Source organism: Equus asinus, chromosome 9 (genome assembly GCF_041296235.1).
Source record: "Equus asinus isolate D_3611 breed Donkey chromosome 9, EquAss-T2T_v2, whole genome shotgun sequence".
Classification (NCBI taxonomy): domain Eukaryota; kingdom Metazoa; phylum Chordata; class Mammalia; order Perissodactyla; family Equidae; genus Equus; species Equus asinus.
In genome coordinates, this window is record NC_091798.1 from 70,324,675 (window position 1) to 70,344,211 (window position 19,537).

The 19,537-nt window shown below is 35.1% G+C and overlaps 1 protein-coding gene across 50 annotated transcripts in view; it reads right to left on the reverse strand.

The window, feature by feature from the left end:
* Positions 1-19,537, reverse strand: part of PAM (peptidylglycine alpha-amidating monooxygenase) — a 274,133-nt gene that overhangs the window by 48,109 nt on the left and 206,487 nt on the right. For all 50 annotated transcript variants that reach the window (XM_070517694.1, XM_070517690.1, XM_070517684.1 and 47 more), the window contains exons 9-14: positions 18,518-18,585; positions 16,695-16,775; positions 16,334-16,410; positions 15,892-15,995; positions 9,197-9,381; positions 8,051-8,116 (exon numbers count right to left, since the gene is read on the reverse strand). In XM_070517694.1, the coding sequence (XP_070373795.1) occupies positions 8,051-8,116; positions 9,197-9,381; positions 15,892-15,995; positions 16,334-16,410; positions 16,695-16,775; positions 18,518-18,585 (581 nt within the window). The remainder of the gene's footprint in view (positions 1-8,050; positions 8,117-9,196; positions 9,382-15,891; positions 15,996-16,333; positions 16,411-16,694; positions 16,776-18,517; positions 18,586-19,537) is intronic.

The window sequence follows — 19,537 nt, forward strand, 5'->3', positions numbered from 1 at the left end:
TCAAAGGCATTTGCTTTCACTTCCCACTTCACCCTTGTATGGCTTCTGCCTGAGTTGCTCAAGAGCTCTTAGTTGCCAAAGCTAACAGACTCTTCATCTTGAGCCCCTGGTGGCATGTGGCACTGTTGAAAGTCCCTTCAGAAACTCTCTCCTTATAACACTGTTCTTCTCAGATCTTCTCTGCCTGTCATCGTTGCTTCCTCCTATTCTGACCCACAAATGAAACGTTGGTGTCTTCTGAGGTCTATCCCAGGCTTACTTTTTTTCTCTGGCTATGACCTCTTCCTACTAAGTGATCTCAGCCACTCACAAGGCTTAAGCTGCTATTTCCAGACAAATACTCCCAAATCTGAAGCTCTCCTAGTACCAAACTGGTATATAAAACTGCCTTCTGGAAATTTCCACTTGGATTGGATGTCTGTTTTATAGGAATTTTGAACTCAAGAAGTCTAAAACAGAGCTCTTAATCTTCTCCCCATACTTTAACTTTTTTGTAGTGTCTTTCTCGGTGATGAAACTCTTTTGGGTCAATTAATCCAGAAAACTGGATTTGTCCCTCTCTCACTAGTGAATCACAGAATCAACTGATTCGTCGATGCTGATTTGTCAACATCGTTTTTTCCCTCCCTACCACCAGCACCCATTTGAGATTCTTATCATCCTATGACTAGCATGCTGAAAGACTCTTCTCTTTCCTCTAAACAGATCCTCATCCCTGCCTTCAGTGTCAAAACCTGTTTGGAATGGTATAAAAGCTGCTCTACATTTGTGCAACTGACTGGTGACCTCTGGTAGCCCGCTTTCCCTGGACACTCCTCGGTTATCTCACCTTTTCCTCAGCTCTGTCAATCTATGTGTTTCTGGGTGGTAGCCTCTAATTCTTTCTGGATCCCACTGCTAAGGGAACCACATCATTTAGTCCCCAAACTGGGGCACATTTGAGAAGGAAAAGGGTGTTGTTAATATTTATACTAGGCATAAACTGGTACAGTCCTGGAAAAATTCGGATGTATAGTTATCCTACCTATTGTTGACAGAGATAACATATAAAGAAATACTTTTAAAACTACAAATGACAATAATAGTAATAGCCGCTAATATTTTTTGAGAGCTTAGCATGAATGTCACTTTACTGAATGCTTCATACCATTTAACATGTTTAATCTCCATGAAATACTTAGAGTCCTTACTTTGGATGAGGAAACTCATGGCACAGCTGGTAGGAAACTGAACTGGGGTTCAAAGGATACAGCCTGATTGAGGAGCATCCCTTCTAACTGATAACTAGACTGGATTCAGGTTCCCCGCTCCTTTCTGTACTGGCCAATATACTCTTTCCTGTGAATTCGCCTCAGACCTGTCAATCTTACTATATTTAAAATTTTTTTTCTTTTTAAATTAATAGTCTTCTGAGCTCAGGTTTTGGGTTTATTCTTTAACCAAACAAGTTTATTTTTGTCCTATCCTGGCTTGTCTTCTTCTTACAACAAAGGATACTTATAGTCAAGTCCATACATACATACTACAGTGATTTGCACAAAACTGGCCTAAAGAAAAATGACTGATTTTCTTTGGTCTGAAAAAATAGAAGAGTTTTCTGTTCTTTTCAATAGTTTTCACTTACCACTGGCAATATACCTTACATGTATGATCAAATTCTATAAAGATGTTCTAAAAATGTCTTCTGTACATTAAAATTATCTGGGAAGGGACAAGTGGTAAGGTATAAATGTGATTTTATACAAAAAAATAAAAACCTCTCATTTCTCATTCATTGTTATATTTCCAGGGATTAGTATTGTTCCTATTATAGCAGATATTCAATAAATGATTCTGGAATGAATAATTTGTTACAAACGTCACTCCTTGCTTTTGCATCAGTAAAGATCAAAGTAGTTCTTTGATGATTTTAGGCTGCAGTGAGTACTGTTTCTTTCTTTTCCTCACTCAAACTTTGATTCTCATCTTATGAAATGCAGACATGCTCTAGGCTTTTAACTAATTTGGCTGAGTGGGTTTGGTATATGGAAAATACAACTGTAGTAGCAGCTAATGTGTCAGGAAAAGGAACACAGCATAGCACAAGAGAATCTAAAATACTACTGATTAAACGCTAGCTTTGTAAGTTGTGTGCTTGTATTAACTACTGCAAGGCTCAATGCGCATTTTTCTATTTAGTGGGGTCACTCACTATTCCCTGCCACCAGCATGGAAATTTCTCTGGTTTACTTTCAGGAATATGGTGAGATCACACCAAAATAGATGGAAACTTACATTGAAAAATTGGCCCCTGAGTTGTTTTATATTTTTAATAAAATGCTTTAAGATTATTGAATGAAAAAATAAGTATTTCCACATTTAGATAGCAAAAAATCTTAATTGTGGCAGGCATTTTTATTTTAAAAAGGATCAAAACCTCTTGGTAATCTTTCAGAATATAAACTCCCATTTCCCACACAAATCACTAGTGCTTCATTACCTAAAACAAACAGCTCTTGTTACTGCTGATTGCTCTGTGATTTCTATGGTACATGCAGAGTAAATAGGATGCTCATCAGCAGTTTAACTACTGACAAAATATGCCAAGTAACCAAGCTAATGAGGTTACAACCATGCAACACAACTGATTAGCAAGAGGAATACGAGAAATGGAGAAATAAAAGCATTTCTTTTTAGATTTTAATATTTTGGCTTATGACTCCATCATAGCTGATGGTTAAAGCTGATTTGGTTTATTTACTGTTTATCTGTTACGAACCCAAAACATTTAATCTACTAGTCTTAGAGAAATAAAAGACCTGATCATGATGACCAGCTCAAGGATCACAAATAAAATGAACTTTATCATTTTTCCCTCTTAGAGGACTCATCTGATTGAAAAACAATCAGAAACGGGCTTTTCTTCTTTTTTTAAGAAGATGAGACAAATATAAAAAAGAAGTTAGGAGATGATGGCTTTTGCACCTATCAGGCACACAAATCTGTATCAGAAAGCTCAACCACATGATAAACGATCATTCACATCTGCCTATTCTGTTATTAGAAAACTAATTCAAAACAGCATCCGCTCAGCTTCCCAGAGCCTTGAGGGGTATTTAGAATTGTGTTTGATAGATGAGCTCAATAAATAAAGACTTGTGAGCTGCTCATAAATCATAACAAACCGATAAATTTGTAGTGAATGGGAATACAAACAAGAACTGTATCTTCTTTAACCAGCAAAGTGGCATTAAGAGTACTCGGAATTAGCTAAGAAGATGTTATTACAATCATTGGTACTTTATTAGGGGATGAAGGGAATATCCTATTTTGAACAAAGCAAAGAAATAGAAATTTTAGCCACTAAGCCAAGCCTTTGTTTCACTCCTCTCATAAATGGTTTACCAACTGTTACTTTAACAAGCTTTAACAGTAGACTACTGTCTTTTTACCTTGCAACCTTGTTCCCTTGATTCTGCTTATTTGATAAAACATGCCAATGGTAATTCACTTTTGTTAGCATAAAACCACTGTGAAATTATTCTGTTTCACAGAAGGTGTCTGAAGACCTTTAACTATCTGGGGTCATGGAGTGTTTTCCCTCTACAAATTGTATTTTTGTCATATTCTCCCTGCCTTGGGAATATAGTAGCTCATGCTGACCTTTGAGTAGAAAGATTGATTACACGAGGGCACAAAGACTACAATGAGAAGAGTTTGGAGCAAACTGAATAAAACATGTTAAAGGTTCTTTCTGCAGCAAAATAAATGCTGTCCAGAGCATAATGCACAATAACAAGGACATCTTGGTATTGTAGATTTGGACTTTCAATTCTGCCTTGAGTTTTTTTAAGACATTGAATCTTCCCAATACAACTGACATAAATTTCAATACTACATCTATTCTTTGAATTTTAAAGGAGAGAAACACTCAAATTCAGAACTCTTAAATGTAGTTGTATAGATCCTTGCTTGCAGCTGGTAAGGCTTTTAGTTTCGGCCCATATTCCTTGTGTAAACAATGTTAATAGAAAGCTCAGGTTGTACCTTTGGTGTAGTGAACATATAGAAGAAATCATAATGCATAAGAAATAAAAAGAATGTACAAAACATGCTTTGGTTTCTTCAAAGTGCCAACCACAACATATAAATGAGGGATGTGTGTGTATGTCTGCTCTGGAAAACCTCAATGCCACTGTCCTCATTCTGCATAGTCTCCTAGGATTCATTTCCTCCACCCCAAATCACTGTCTGATTGGGTTCTATTGTTTAACTTATTGTACTTAGCATGTACATAGGTAATTCTTTACTTACAATGTTTTCAAAAGATGGTGACATTTCAGTTTGTTTTGAATATCCCTTAGTATTTTTCTGCATGGAGGCAGACAATCAACTCACTCACAGATAAGCTCAGCTATAGGCAAATAGGCTGTTTTGCAAAGCAGTATGGGCAGGAATACACACATGCAGCCATTAAAAATTCCACTTGCCAATAATTTTTATAGTTGGGGAAAATATTCAAGATATAATACGGTTAAAAGAGAATACAAAACTGTGCATACGTTATGATCTAAATACTGTCAAAATAATGTGCCTATATGTATAATATATGTTTCACGCACAGATGTCTGTATACACCCATATTTCTAGGGATTATGGGTGATTTTATTTGTTTCTTCATACTTTTGTAATTTCCATATCTTCTACAATGAATATTATTTTAAAAAATCAGTCAAGCATTATTTTAAAAAAATTCCTGCAGAATTAATTAAAGCCTCATTAAAATGTTTCCCCTTGCTGCATGATCCAGGACAACCTGATAGGTCGAGCTGTCATAGAATGAGGCTCTTCTGGTGTCTCTGTGATTAAATCTTTTGAGATAGAGTCCGAGATACATTTGCTTTATACCAAATTTTGTTCTAGAGAGAGCAGATGTAGACATGGATACGGTGGAAGGTCAGCATGTTTGTGAGGAAGCACAGGCTGGGCCACATGGATTCACACGACTCACATGTCTCTTTCAAACTCTAGTTAATTTCCAATCAAGATTAACATTCTGGCAAAAATTAACAGCTAACAATTTTAGTGATTAGAATTGCAAAGAAAATAAAATACTTATATTTCTCCTGGAGAAACTGAGTATTAGATAAATCTGTACTAAATAGATGACTGGTCTGCTTTGAATTTTTTTCCTCCATGTTGGTACCTACCAGAAGTAGTAGTAGTAAGTATCTACTACTTCCTGTCCATTCGTGGCAGTTACATTTGTTTTTTTTTTCACCTTACGGAATATGAGTATGTCTCTTTCTTTTTTTTTACTATCTTAATAAAGGTCGTCCCTTCTTTCCAACATAGCATTTATTATATATCTTGACCTTTATGTTCCTATCTGCTTTCCAATGTATTAAGATAAGAAGTAAAAAAATACGCACGTTGTTTGCATCATTTAGGTAGAACTACCTCTATTAGTTTGTTGATGGGTAGAGAGCTTGCCTTTGAGGGCATGTCCTCTAATATTTTTGAGTCTTTTCCTTCCTGCCCCTCAACAGTTCCATTTCCAATGGGGGTTTGGCATCTTCTGTGTGACCAACATAGATGCCGTCTGTCAGCTTGTGGCTAGCACAACTGAAATAATTCAAGGCTTTTATTTATTGGGGATTTAAAATATTAAAAGAATCAATACAACCTGGAGGACTACTTGAATGTAAATAGTTTTGCCCATAACAGCAAAATAAGGCAAAGTGTTAAGTTTAAGGGTTTACTTTAAAAATCAGCATATATGGCATAATTTATTTGAATAATTAGAGCCCTTCTATTAGCTACTTGGTCAATTTAACTCCCTAGGGAATGAATACAAATAGACATTTGGGCAAACAAATATCTCTGAAAAAAATGGGATACTCTCTCAGTAATGAGTAGATTTGCCCTGTGTATTGCAAGGAAATAGATGGATCTCATTAGCAAATCAAATGGACTCTGTACAAATATGCATTTAATATATTTCTATATTTCTCTATAGATTCTAGGCCAGTGGTCCCCAAAGACCACTAGAATAATACACAGGCTACACTGGTCATTGAAATGGCTTTTGGTGAGGTATTTGTCTTCATATACATTCTGATAAACCCACTAATTTCAACTTACAAATACCACAGCCTATTTTCTGCAGTATAAAAATTGAGTCAAAATAATGCTTTTTTTCTTCCCAAGTTAAATCACTTTATAGCATTTTTATAAGTAGAAGGAAACAGTAACTACAGGAAAATAATTTCTTATGAGTCCATAGTAATTTTCTCTGGAACCAGTAAGACTTTGGGTATATTTAAACTTTTTAATACTATATATATGTTATCAAACAGGAAAGGGTAAATCAATGGCAAAATATGAAACTATTTTAAATGATTTGGCTTGTAGGCAGATATGATACCCCCTAAATCCAATGATCTGGAAAGAACAGGTTAAATCTAACATTTAAGATTCCTCTGCTAACAAAACCTTTGGGCTTCTCATCTTCCAGAGTTTTCAATGTCTCCCTTGATCAACTCAATTAGCTTCAAAAGGAAACACAGTCCACCCTCAGTTTTCGTAGAAACTCACCATTTCACAAGATGCACCTACTAATTGGTGGTCTCATTCCATGCGATATCACATATGTTCATATTAGGAAATGTATTCTAAAATGCCTCCAATTATTTCCACGACGTACATTTCAAACAGTGTGTGCAATGTCAAAATAATTCATTTTAAGTCTGAACAAATTTCAGTAAAATTATATTAAACACTGTTAATACTACATATTTAGGCTGCAATTACTGACTTCCTTACAAATATATACACAGAGTTGATAAATTTAGCTATTTTAAATTATATTCAATAGTTTAGTATGAACCATTTAGTATAAACTAGTATGAAATCATCTCCCTTTTTCGACTTAAACACAAAAATAGAAACAATTTTGAGCTAACTTGTATTTTTTTAAAGACCACTTTGTTAGAATGAGATGTTATGAACTATAATTTATATAAATTACATTTATATTATATAAATTATATACAATTTATATAACTTAAAACCTGTTATATCACAGTTTACCCTATTCCCCTTTCAGAGTGCATTTTTTTCTTTCAAAAAGACTAGATACTTTAATTTTGCAAAGACTATTAATGCAAGAGTGATACCTCCGACCTAGACCTAAGAGAATACATTTTGAAGATTTATAATAGTGGTCTACAATATCCAAAGAGTCAGAAATTTCTCTATGTTGCTAAAAGAAAAATCTTACCTATTTCCTGTACACTTTATGTTATCATTAGAAATGTGTTTGCATTAACATTAAACTAACATTTCAAGATATATCACACGTAGGCCAAAAACGACTCGATGAGATAACATACTCGAACACCTAAGACAAAATACTATCTTCCAAACAACTGGCAAGAAACCAAGATTCAGGGGAATAGTTTTTCAGTGACAGCACATGCAGTATATGCCACAAAGCATCAAGTATCACCACTTCAAATAAAGAGAACAGAGGAAGAATGATGCTTTCTTAGCTCAGCAGACAGCAACTTAACACAAAATTACAAATGCCTAAGACGATAATCCCTCCTACCTTACTGAAGGCAGAGAAGAATGACTTAAGAGAGATGCAGGTTTAACTCTTGATTTCTTTTTTCTTGAACCTCAAATATAGTTAATAAACACATCATACAAAACACACAAGAATTCAAATAGTAAAGGTCATAAGATCTCAAAAGCAGCCCACTGATTGTTTCTACTAATTCTATTTGCACTTCTTTGCACTATATTTAAAAGTTACAATATTAAATAAACTAAAACAAAGACAGAAAAATCTAATGGGGCTAAATTACACTAACGACTTTTACTTTCAAAGCTCAAGTGCAACAATTGATGATTTTCTCATGAATTACATATTATATAAAAACAGCAACACATAGGTTTGGAGACTGATAAAGAAAGTCCTAAAATATCTCAATAACTTTAAAGTTTGGTTGCCTATTTGGGTAATGAATAATTTTACAGGCCTAGTTACAGAAGTAAGCATACATACCCTGTTCTAACACTTCTTCTTCTTGTTTTGGCTGTTGTAGTGAAGTCTTATCTTTGTTCTCTGTTTCTGTAAAGGGTTAAAAAAGTCAAGCATAAATTTGCAGTATGTATTACATACTTTAAATAGTTTACTGGAAATATGCCATCAATATATAAATATTTTCAGGGTCTTATGTTTCATAAAAACAACAGTATTAAGAATTTATACGGTAGAAACGCTCTAATTCTCACACAAACTCCAGCACAACCACCTTTACCAGTCTTCTGACTTAATAACTAGATCAACTACTCTTTCAGTAATATATACACAACACAGAATTTTAAAAATGCTTTAAAACTGCTTGCATTTGTTTTTTGTTTTTTTAAAAGTGAATTTATTAATATTTTAAGAACATTTTAAGGCACATTCTATAAATATATTAGGAACTTAAATAAATGACCTGACTGCTATGTTAACATCTTTCATAAAATTTCCAATAGAAAGAAATAAGAAGTTGCTCTGGCATTTTAAGATTGAACTTGTAAAACTCAGTAGTTTCAGCATACTTCATCCAATAAAATGGGATGTGGATTTTTGAAATTTTAAACTAAAGAAACGACAATCAATATGACCATTTTGCAGATGAACAGCAATTTAAAGAACTCTTCTGAGAATGACACCAAAAAGGCCAACACTAATAATGCCTCATAAATCAAGAATCATTCTGTGCTTGAAGAGGCCCATTAAACAGATAATTTGGGGTATGGTTGGACATGATAACCATTTTCATTGGCAAACTCTAGGAATCCTTAGAACATGCTGTATAAATTCATAAATTGCATAGTCGTTACCAGTCATGGGAGGAATGAAATGGAGAAACCAGAAAACATGAATTAAATGAAGAAAGATCTACATTTATGGAACTGATACCAAAACTAATCTGTTTCATCGCTAACTGGGATTTTTCACTTTAACTGTTTTGATGAGGGAACATCAGGAAGGGAGCTAGGGTACAAAAGAGGGAAAAGGGAATCAGATTATGTGTTCATGTGGATTGTTTGACAGAAGGAGGACGATTTTAAATATTAATCATATAGTCAAGTGAGACACATAAGAAAATATAAAATACAAAATCCTATGTTCCTTTAAATTCAACACCAATTTTACCTTTGTGATGTCCATGCATCATAACCATGTCGGACTTCACAGGAATTGGAATATTGGCCTCTGGGGGGATGGTTCTGAACATTTCTGGAGCTACATTCTGGGTACAGGTCATGAAAGAAACTGCGTGCTTGGCTTCCATGTAATACATAATGTATAAGTTGCACATTTCATCACTAGATGTGCCACTGCAGGCAAAAAAAAAAAAAAAGTAGACACAACAAATCAGCCATTCACATAAAACACATTCTTAACGCAAGAAAAATGCAACCAGTAAATCTGCCAGCCAATGGATTCAAAGGTGGAAATACTGTGCATTTATTTTATAGCTTTCATTAAAAGCCATCACAGTTTTCAACATCAAAAGCACATTGTCAAAGGCATATTTCCACTTAATAATGGAGTATCCATTTGCAGTCACTCCATGGTTATTACCAAATACCGCAGATGGAAATGGCATTTAAGTAGTAGCGAGATACTTTCTTTCCTCTTCTACATCCTTTTATTCTTGAATCCTTCTTTCATTTGCTAAAACTCATGGATTGGGCAAAGTTTTTTTCTCATGGGAAATCTTAATTATTTACTTAACAGTAAAATTCAGAACACTTCAACAGAAATATCATATATTATTTACAAGTCTTTAAAAATGGCTTTTTCCATTTAACCCTGAAAGCCTGAGATCTTGGTTTTGGTAGCTGCCTCCTTTCTCGTGGTCAGATAAATCAAGAATCATGGTTGATACTAAGACATTATAAATGTGTCCCTGACAGCTGACTCGGCACCTTGGCTTCTATAGTGAGGAAGTGATTAAGCAAAGAATACCTCAGGAATGATAGAAAATAAAATCAGCTCTCATATCTTCTAAGGGCTCAGACCTGACTGGGGGGGGGGGGGTGTGGAGGTGTGCAGTACAAGTGAATGACACAATGTTCAAACTAGATTTTAAAACAATGGGATGGCCATTTCCAAGAAAAAAGTTCCAAATAATATAAATTATGCCTACTAGTCTATTAAATGACTTCCTCTTCCTCAATTCACATGGGTTACTATGTATCGCATTCTCATCACTATTATTAGGAAGGAATTATTTAGGTACACCTTCACAAACTTTTATATACTAAGGGAGTTTGGGTAAAGGAACATTTCCTTTTTAGTATTAGTTCTGACAATTTTTAGCAAGCCTTTACTAATAAAAAAACAAGCTATGAAGTGGACTATTTACTGTACAGAAATACGTCAGTGTTGATTTTTCCAGCAATGTCATGCGGCACTCACTTCCTCTCCATAGCAACACTAATGACATCAGTAAGGGAAGGAAAAAAAATAAAAAAGTTTTTCTAAACAGGAATGTGGTTTCTCTAAGCTCTGAAAATGGAGAGCCCCTGAGAGACCACAGGAATGAGCCCTTGCCATAAGCAGCTCTGTGTATGCTTTAAAAAATCATTTGGCTTCTCGCTCTCTGAATCTGATACCTGTCAGCGTAATTGCCTCTCCCATGAAATATAAGCAAATAGTGAAGTGAAATCCCAAACAAACACCTGTTCGCCACACATATCTTCACGTGTCAAAACACCATTCCTAAGAATTACATTTTAACAGCCTTGGAGTAGCTGCGAAAATTATGTGCAATAAAAGGAATGGCTGGTGCCAAAGTAATAAGCCAGAGCCTCTCACCATATTACCTCCCCTCCCCCCATTCAAAATGAGGAAAAATGTATAGATCAAGAGAGAGGAAAGGAATTTAAGTGTGGCTGTAGCTTAGAAAACTTAGAATCATTGTGCAGGGAGAGAAAGCAAAATAATTATGCAAGCTTCTCAAATTAATGAAAGGAAAAAATTTAATAAATGTATATAACAATAATTGAAGCTGGCAACTAATCCTTGGACAGATCTTTCCATATTTTACTGTTTAAAAACATCATGCCCATGTTCATGTCTAAACACATGTGATTTTGTGAGACAGCCTAATCAGCTCATCAATATAGTTCATTTAAGGTACTGATTCTACCATGCAAAATTGAGCTGATCAAATAATTTCAGAATCTTTGCTATCACAAAGAAAATTTCATTCAAGAGCTGAAGAGAAAGAAAAGAGTCATACTTCACTCCTTTCCATCTATACTTGAACTTGTAGTCAAGGTAACTCTGAGCTCCTATCTGACAGAGAAACTAACATCGCCTAAACATGTTAGGACTCAAATCATCCTTGGTATCAGCAACACACTTTGCCTATTTCATTCCACATTCATTTTTCTTTCACTCAAAAAAAAAAAATCTGACTTTAAACCAAACTGCTTTCTGTATTCCTAAGAGAGAATTCCTACACATCTATCCTTATTTTCCATAGAGCACAACATATGCAATTCACCTCTGTCAATCTAACGATTATTAACATGAGAAAGTATAGGAGATTGTGTCCACATGTCTGCCCTGGCTCTGTCGAGCAGCCCTTTAAACATTCCCTAATGCCAATATGATTTCCTAAATGATGACTACTGGCATCACTTACATTCTAAAATCACAGTGGTGCATTTCCTTCATCTCCATCCATAATAAAGTGCTTATGTGATAACTATTTCTTTTATACCAGCCAGCTTTAAATCTAGACAAAGTGTGGTGAGCCTGAAAATAGCAAGCCCTCAAAAGCTATTTGTTGAATGAAAGAAGAATGCATAATCTATCTTAATAAATGTTTACAACCTATTACGGCATAACCTGTTACCCCTAATATATCATACTGCTGAGTCAGGTCAATTTTACAAACTCAACTGATTATAGCATTTCACAGCATTTCTGAAAAATACTTATATCTATCTGTTTATCTATGTATCATGTTCTATGAGGGTCTTTACAAAAATATATTATTTCATATGATAAAGATATGTAATAAAGATTTAAGAAAGTACCAAGTATTCTGAAATGTATAATTAAAAGAAACCATATATTGTCGGACACCATGACCATGTTTCAGCCAGTGATACTGCACTTTGATGATTCCCTCATGCCTGGCTCCTGCCCCTTACACTCAACAGATGCCAGGCTGAAAAATAACCAATGGTGAGTAATACTAATTTTGGAAAGAAATATGAAAACTCCAATGAAGGTATTTCACAAAACTTTGAATTGTTTCTTAAGAGGTTTCATGGTGCTTTTAAACTTATACATTAAGGAGTTATTAATCACATAACTTTATATTTGCATATAATACACTTTAAAATGTTGCTTAAAGTGCTATGCTTGGTTTCGATGAATATTCATTAGACATTCTCATATGTACATGAAATAACTGGTTCCAAATGAAAAATATGACACAGAAAATTGATCAAATAGGTAAATATGGTCTACCAATTCTCAAGAATTAATTTTAAGTTTTAGCATACAAACTTTTAGGCAAATTAGCTGACTTAATCAAATTGATTTTTGTTGGGGCCGGCCCCGTGACCGAGTGGTTAAGTTCACTCGCTCTGCTTCAGTGGCCCAGGGTTTCTGCTGGTTCGGATCCTGGGCGCGGAAATGGCACTGCTCATCAAGCTACACTGAGGCGGTGTCCCACATGCCACACCTAGAAGGACCCATAACTAAAAACATACAACTATGTACTGGGGGGATTTGGGGAGAAAAAGCAGAAAAAAAAAAGAATATTGGCAACAGTTGTTAGCTCAGGTGCCAATCTTTACAAAAAAAAATTGCTTTTTGTTGTTGTAGTTTAAACTTGACTAAACACTTGAAATAAATTTAGAGAAGTGTCATGTTGCGTATAAAATATATAATGTAGTCAGGCACAAAATATTGCTTCTTCATATATTAACTGGTATTATGTTGTCAGTATACACACCGGTGCAACTGTGTCTAAGATATATTACCATATTTACTATTTAAAAAGAAATATTATATATATGAATTTAAAAAGGTACCATTAAGTAAATTGATTAATATGTCTTGTCTTAAACCATCTATTTTTTAATGGTTGTATTTTGAGATGAATTGCTTGTCTGGGAAAATCGATCCTTATTTTTTAAGGTGATTTTTATTAGAACTATGATTGTTCTATCCAAGCAAAGTTTTCTCCAGTCCTAAAATTTCTACCTTAATATAGAGTTAAGCTCGGATTGGGTGGAAAAATCACTCAACTGAAAATTTTCCCAGTAGGATACAATTTTGCTGTAAAACCTAGTTTTCAGGTGGCTGCATAATAAGAAGGTTGAAAACTTGAAGCTGATGGGGCCAGCCCAGTGGTGTAGTGGTTAAATTCATGCTCTTTGCTTCTGCGGTCGGGGGTTCACTGGTTTGTATCCCGCACGCGGATCTACGCACCGCTTATCAGGCCATGCTGTGGCAGGCATCCCTTATATAAAATAGAGGAAGATGGGCACAGATGTTAGCTCAGGGCCAATCTTCCTTAGCAAAAAGAGGAGGACTGGTGGCAGATATTAGCTCAGGGCTAATCTCCATCAAAAAAACCCAAAAAACCAAAAAAACAAAACCCTTGAAGCTGATGGTTCTTCCAGTGTCTGGAGGGGGCATCTACTGGCCCCATAAGACCTTTGGATAAGTGGGATTTGTATCTAAGTCAGCTTCATGCTCAGGATTCAAACTCATGCCCAGTGGGAGTGCATGTTTGTGTAGGTGAGTTGGGGATTCAGTGGGAAGGGAGGAGAGGGAGAGGAGATTTACAGAGTATCACTTAATTTAATAGACATCATAAAATACTAGCTTTCTTTTTTTACTGGTTAAACTCTCAACTGTGATTCTATAGTACCCTATGGAAGTGGTATCTATCATTTTACAAAACAGATGCATTGCTGTTACTACTTTTCTAAAACTAAAAAGCATATTAAATGCTATAGGAATGCTAAGCATTATTATGAGGATTTTATTAATATTTAAATTTATCCAAACCTGTCTTATTAGTTTATCATTCTACTGGAAAAAAATTGCTTCTTTAGTATAAATTAAGTATTCAGAATATGGACTCGCCAAATAACGTAATTGCCTATAACTTCTTTCTATTTCATTTGTACTACAAAATGGATTTTCCTTTAGCCCACATGAGATTTACAAAAAGACAGACTGGTATAATCATTTGGATGTATTATTTTAAAGCAAAATGCATACTTTAAAAAAGATTAGAATTATTCTGGACTCATGAAACTGAAAGAGGCCTCCAGAGATCACTCTGGCCTCTCATGCTGGTCCTGTAACAAGTCATTAACTTCTCCGGTTGATATTGCCTCACAGAGGATTCTCAAAGGACAGCATCTGGCCAACTTACAAGGCCCTCCTGCCCCCCATTTTAAAGGGAGCTCTAACCAAAACATTCTACTTATTCCACACTTGAACTTGTAAACTAATACATACGATGTGTTGAAAGGGATTTTTTTTACAATTTTGTTTATCTATTTCAAAGGTTAATAAAATAACCCATAGCATTTATGTAAAGTTCCTCGGGCTCTACACTAACATAAAACCAAGGTCAGCTGATCAATACCCTGCGAATCCTATTACTTCATGTAGAAAGACTGTGAAGAAGTGAATTGTCAGACTCTTTCCTTCAAATCTAATTAAGTCTACTTTGTCAATCTTTTCTTATTACCGTTTTGTGCAATTCCATAATTTTATTGTTTTTCTCAAATTTCTTGTCCAAATTTGTCAAATCTATCAAAAAGCAAAGCTGTTGGAAACATCTTTTTTAATATAAATTGATCATTTTTTCTATTCTAAACATATATTTTCTACCTTTAGCCTCAAAATTGATGCTTATTAATATAAAAATCCTTTTAGACTGACATACAAAATCCTATTCCACCATCTCAAAGGCCCTTTTTTTCTGTTACCTACATCAGTACCTTTTCTTTTTCCCATGACAGCCAACAGTTCTTCTTGTCATCATACGAATTACCTCCAGTGCATCTAATGCATATTTTCAGATGCCTACTTTCTATAATTTCTCTTTGATCAAAAGATAAAATGGTTTAAAACTCCAGCTTCCAGGTAGCATCAGTAAATATTTTATAACCTAGTTTAACATGGAAAGGAGGCTTCTTGGTTCTTTCTAACTAACAAGACGATAAGAAACTATCTTTCATTTTTAATTTAGGCATACCTTTTTTGAAAGAATTCACAGTGCTTTGAAAATTTTACTTATTTCAAAGAGGCTCAGTATTTTGAAAATTATTTCAAAGTCCAACATCCTGTTTTGCAAAAGTGCTGCATCTTATCATCCTCATTGGGTAGACAAAATAACTAGAAAACATTGAATACATATAAGTTTCAACAGGCAGAAAAACCCATGGCTCTGAGTAATTAATGGACACCACCAAATGCAGAACCCATATATCTGCCTAAATTTAAACACAGGGCTAAAGGACATTTGAGGAAAAACAATTCACAATCATTATATTTTTCTTTATTAAAGTGAGTCTGAGGAAGTAATATGCACTCTTGAGGTAAGTATAATATAGAGGTGTGATACTGAGGGTCTTGAATAAGCAGGAAGAAAGGAAACGTGAAAAAATAAGCACATGTTCTCGAGTTTACCCAAATCGATCAGTTCTAAAATGATACAGTGCTACATACTTTCTTGCAATTGTTCATACTGGGAAAAAAATGTGGAATTCATTCATAAAGATAACTGTCACCTATAATCATGCCTTGTTCCAATAAAATCTTTTTCTATAGTGGAATTTGCAGAATCATACCCAATGTGCGTGGCTTCTGTCCTTCCTTCACCAGTGAACACACATCTTGCTGCCAGTATGTCACCAAAACTGACATCTACTGGGTGTTCCACAGGGTAGAAAGCCTGCCAAGAAGACAAACAATGATTCATTAAAAGGATCAGTAAAACCCAGAACCACATGCTTTAATAACTCAAGGCTTGGAACACCGTGGGTAGAGGATGAAGACACACACATACACACAGTTCACCACCACATTTAGAAATATTAAGAGTATCAATAAGAAAACCATCAAGTTGGAAGTTGTAAAAAAGGAGGCTATACACTGCTTGGATATACAGTAAAGCTCGATTTAGAGATGCTTAGCGGTCAGAGAAATTTACAAGGGTTTTATGAGGTTTTTTTAAATTACTATCTGCTGAGTAATATTTTTTCTCTCAAACTTAAACTAGACTCTACACACCTGTGGCAGCTGGGGGCTCTGACGTCCAATCAGTGTCCACTGTCCATTTCTTACTCTGTAGCCACTTACTACCTTACCTGTAATGAGCACAAATGATAATCATGTAATAAGGTATTAGAAAAATAAAAGGCATTATTTGCTTTCCCATTTCAAAATAAAATGTGAATATTTTCAGAACCCCCAATGCTAGCTATTTTATGAAAACAGTATGATGAAAAAACATACAGAATTTCAAAGTACTGTGCAAACTTCTTTTAGTGAAACAGATTTAAGGTCAAATATAATTTACATTTTACATTTATGGAAATGGCAAGCACAGTGGTAAATATTCATAATTTAACATGTAGTTTAAAGTTCTTACCTAAATGGTGAGTGTGAACTCTATAGGCAAAAACATGCATTGGGTACTTTTTATAATGGCATGAAAGGTCAGAATTCACCACTGTGAGAAATGAAAACACAGAAAAAAGTCACTATTCAAGTGGAAGATAACATCATTCTTGTCTAAAAGTATGTTTAGAGTATTCACAGGATGCTAGGCATGGGGGTTTGCCTATGAAGTAAACATGCGCTCATGAACTCAGCAGACATTAACCACTTATTGTGTGCCAGCCACTTTACTAACACGAGTTAAGAACCCTTTGTCCTCACATTTTAGTTCATTCATAGACAAAATGACTAGGGCCAAACCAAAATACCGTGTCAGTGAAAACATAGGCTTAATTTGTTACTTTTACCAGGGAATTTATGCAGTTGAAAAAGCTTGAAATTTGGTTTTTATTTTTAGAACAAAAGGATCTTTGAAAAATTGGTCGCAAACACCTAAGATAACTCAACTGACAGTGCCTGTTGAAAACGGACCATTTCATACTCTCCCTTCCTTATAGTCTAACACATAGTAGTAATTCAATAAATATGTCTGATAATAAGCAAATGAACAGTAACAATGACTATACTTGTTACTAACTTTAAAAGATTCCCAGTAAAAATAAATGGGTAATTCAGTAGCCCCCCTTTGTCAGGGGGATCCGTTCAAGACTCCCAGTGGATGCCTGAAACTGAGGGTAGTAGTGAACGTTGTATATACTATGTTTTTCCTATACATACATATTCGAGGTGCGACAGCAAATCTAGCACACATTTCTTTTTTCTTCTTCACAATTTCACGGATAGAAGATTCATCCTCACCGTAGTTCTTAGCAACCTCAGCATATGATTTTTTTCTTTCCTTATTAAGTTGAGAACTTTCACCTTTTCACTTAAAGCCTTCTCTTTGGCATATTCAAACTGCCAGCATCACTACTCCTGAGCTTTGGGGACATTACTAAGTAAAATAAAGGTCACTTGAACACAAGCACTGTGATACTCCCACAGCCAATCTGATAACCTAGACAGCTACTAAGTGACTAACTGGCAGGTAGGGTATACAGCATGGATACATTAGACAAAAGAATGATTCACCTCCTGGGGTGGGACGGAGTTGGACTGCTCAAGATTTCATCATGCTACTCAGAATACGTGCAATTTAAAACTTATGAATTGTTTATTTCTGGAATTTTCCATCTAATATTTTTGGACCATGGGTTCACAGCAGGTAACTGAAAGCATGGAAAGCGAAACTGCGGATAAGGGGGGACTACTGTACTTAATATGGCACTTTCATCGGAGGGTCACATACATCAGTAAATAACAGTATACTTATTCCAATAGCTTTTTGTAAGTTTAGGAGAATCAGCTATTATTATCCTTATTAAAATGGGGAAATAAGCCCAGTATATCTACATTAAAAGACTGGGTCGGTATTGCATTTGCTAGCTTCTTGATTTTGAACCTGATATTCTCTACAGTAGTTCATGCCACCGTATGTTATGATGTTTGTCTTTGGCATCTAAGGAATGGATGATTGATTTGCACCATACTCAAGATTTATTCTTTAATTTGTATAACTCACTACCTACTCATGGGCTTAATTCTTAGCATCTCAATAAAATAATGGAAATAATAAACCATTGGCTTGAAATAGTACAAAAACCTATTTTAAATCCAAGGATAATAAAGAATTGGTTTGTTTTTTCAGGGACTCAAAAATATTGGCCATTCAAAAATTTATAAGAAATATACTGTAAATCCATTCCTATAGATTAGTTGTGAGGTAATGGTAAATACTCAAAGATAATTACTCACCTTTCTCTCCTGCTGGTATAACAGTGTCAAGAGCCATCATAAGGTACATGCCAGCAATTAAAGGCTGTCTGCAGAAAACAGCAATATTTATCTCAATGATTTGAAAAGGTAAAACTATTACCTTGGAAAAATAAGATATACTTCAATACACTGGTCTGTAAAACATAATTCTTGTGAAAATTAAAACAAAATAACATGGAAAAAGACATAGAATATATATATTTTTTCCTAAAAATAACTTATTTTCTTGGGCAAATAGGTAAACAGACATTTTTACGGCACAGTGAATGTGGGAGGCAGTCTCTAAATGGCTCCTGTGTGATTAATTGTATGTGTCAACTTGACCAGGCTATAGTGCACAGTTGCTTGGTCAAACACTAGCCTGGACGTTCCTATGAAAGTATTTTTTAGATATGATTAATATTTAAATCATTGACTTTGAGTAAAGCAGATCACCATCTACAGTGTGGGTGGGTCTCTTAAAAAGAAAAGGCTGAGGTCCCTCAAAGAGGAAGGAATTCTGCCTCCAGACTGCCTTTGGACCTAAAACTGCAACACTGACTCCGCCAGAATTGCCAGCCTGCCAGCCTTCCTTACAGATTTCAGAATTGCCAGCCCCTATATTCGTGCGAGCCAATTCCTTAAAGTAAATGTCTCTCTCTTTCTGTGTCTATGTATACGCATATAAAAAGCATCTATTGGTTCAGTTTCTCTGGAGATCCCTGACTGATATGGCTCCCACTGATTCCTGGCTCTGACACTGATGCCCTTGTCTAATCCTCTTTCCTTGAGCGTGGGGTGGACCTAGTAATTTCTTATTTCTAACAAACAGAATACGGCAAAAGTGATTTCATTTTTTTATCATAGGAGTCACAGTATGAAAATTTGTGGCAACTATTTTCTTCACTTATCAGACTTGTATATTATTCAGTAACTTCTGAGACTAGGCTGCAAAAAGACTCTGGCTTCCATCTTACATGCCCTCTCATTTCTCCCTTGCTTGCTGTGATGGACACCAGC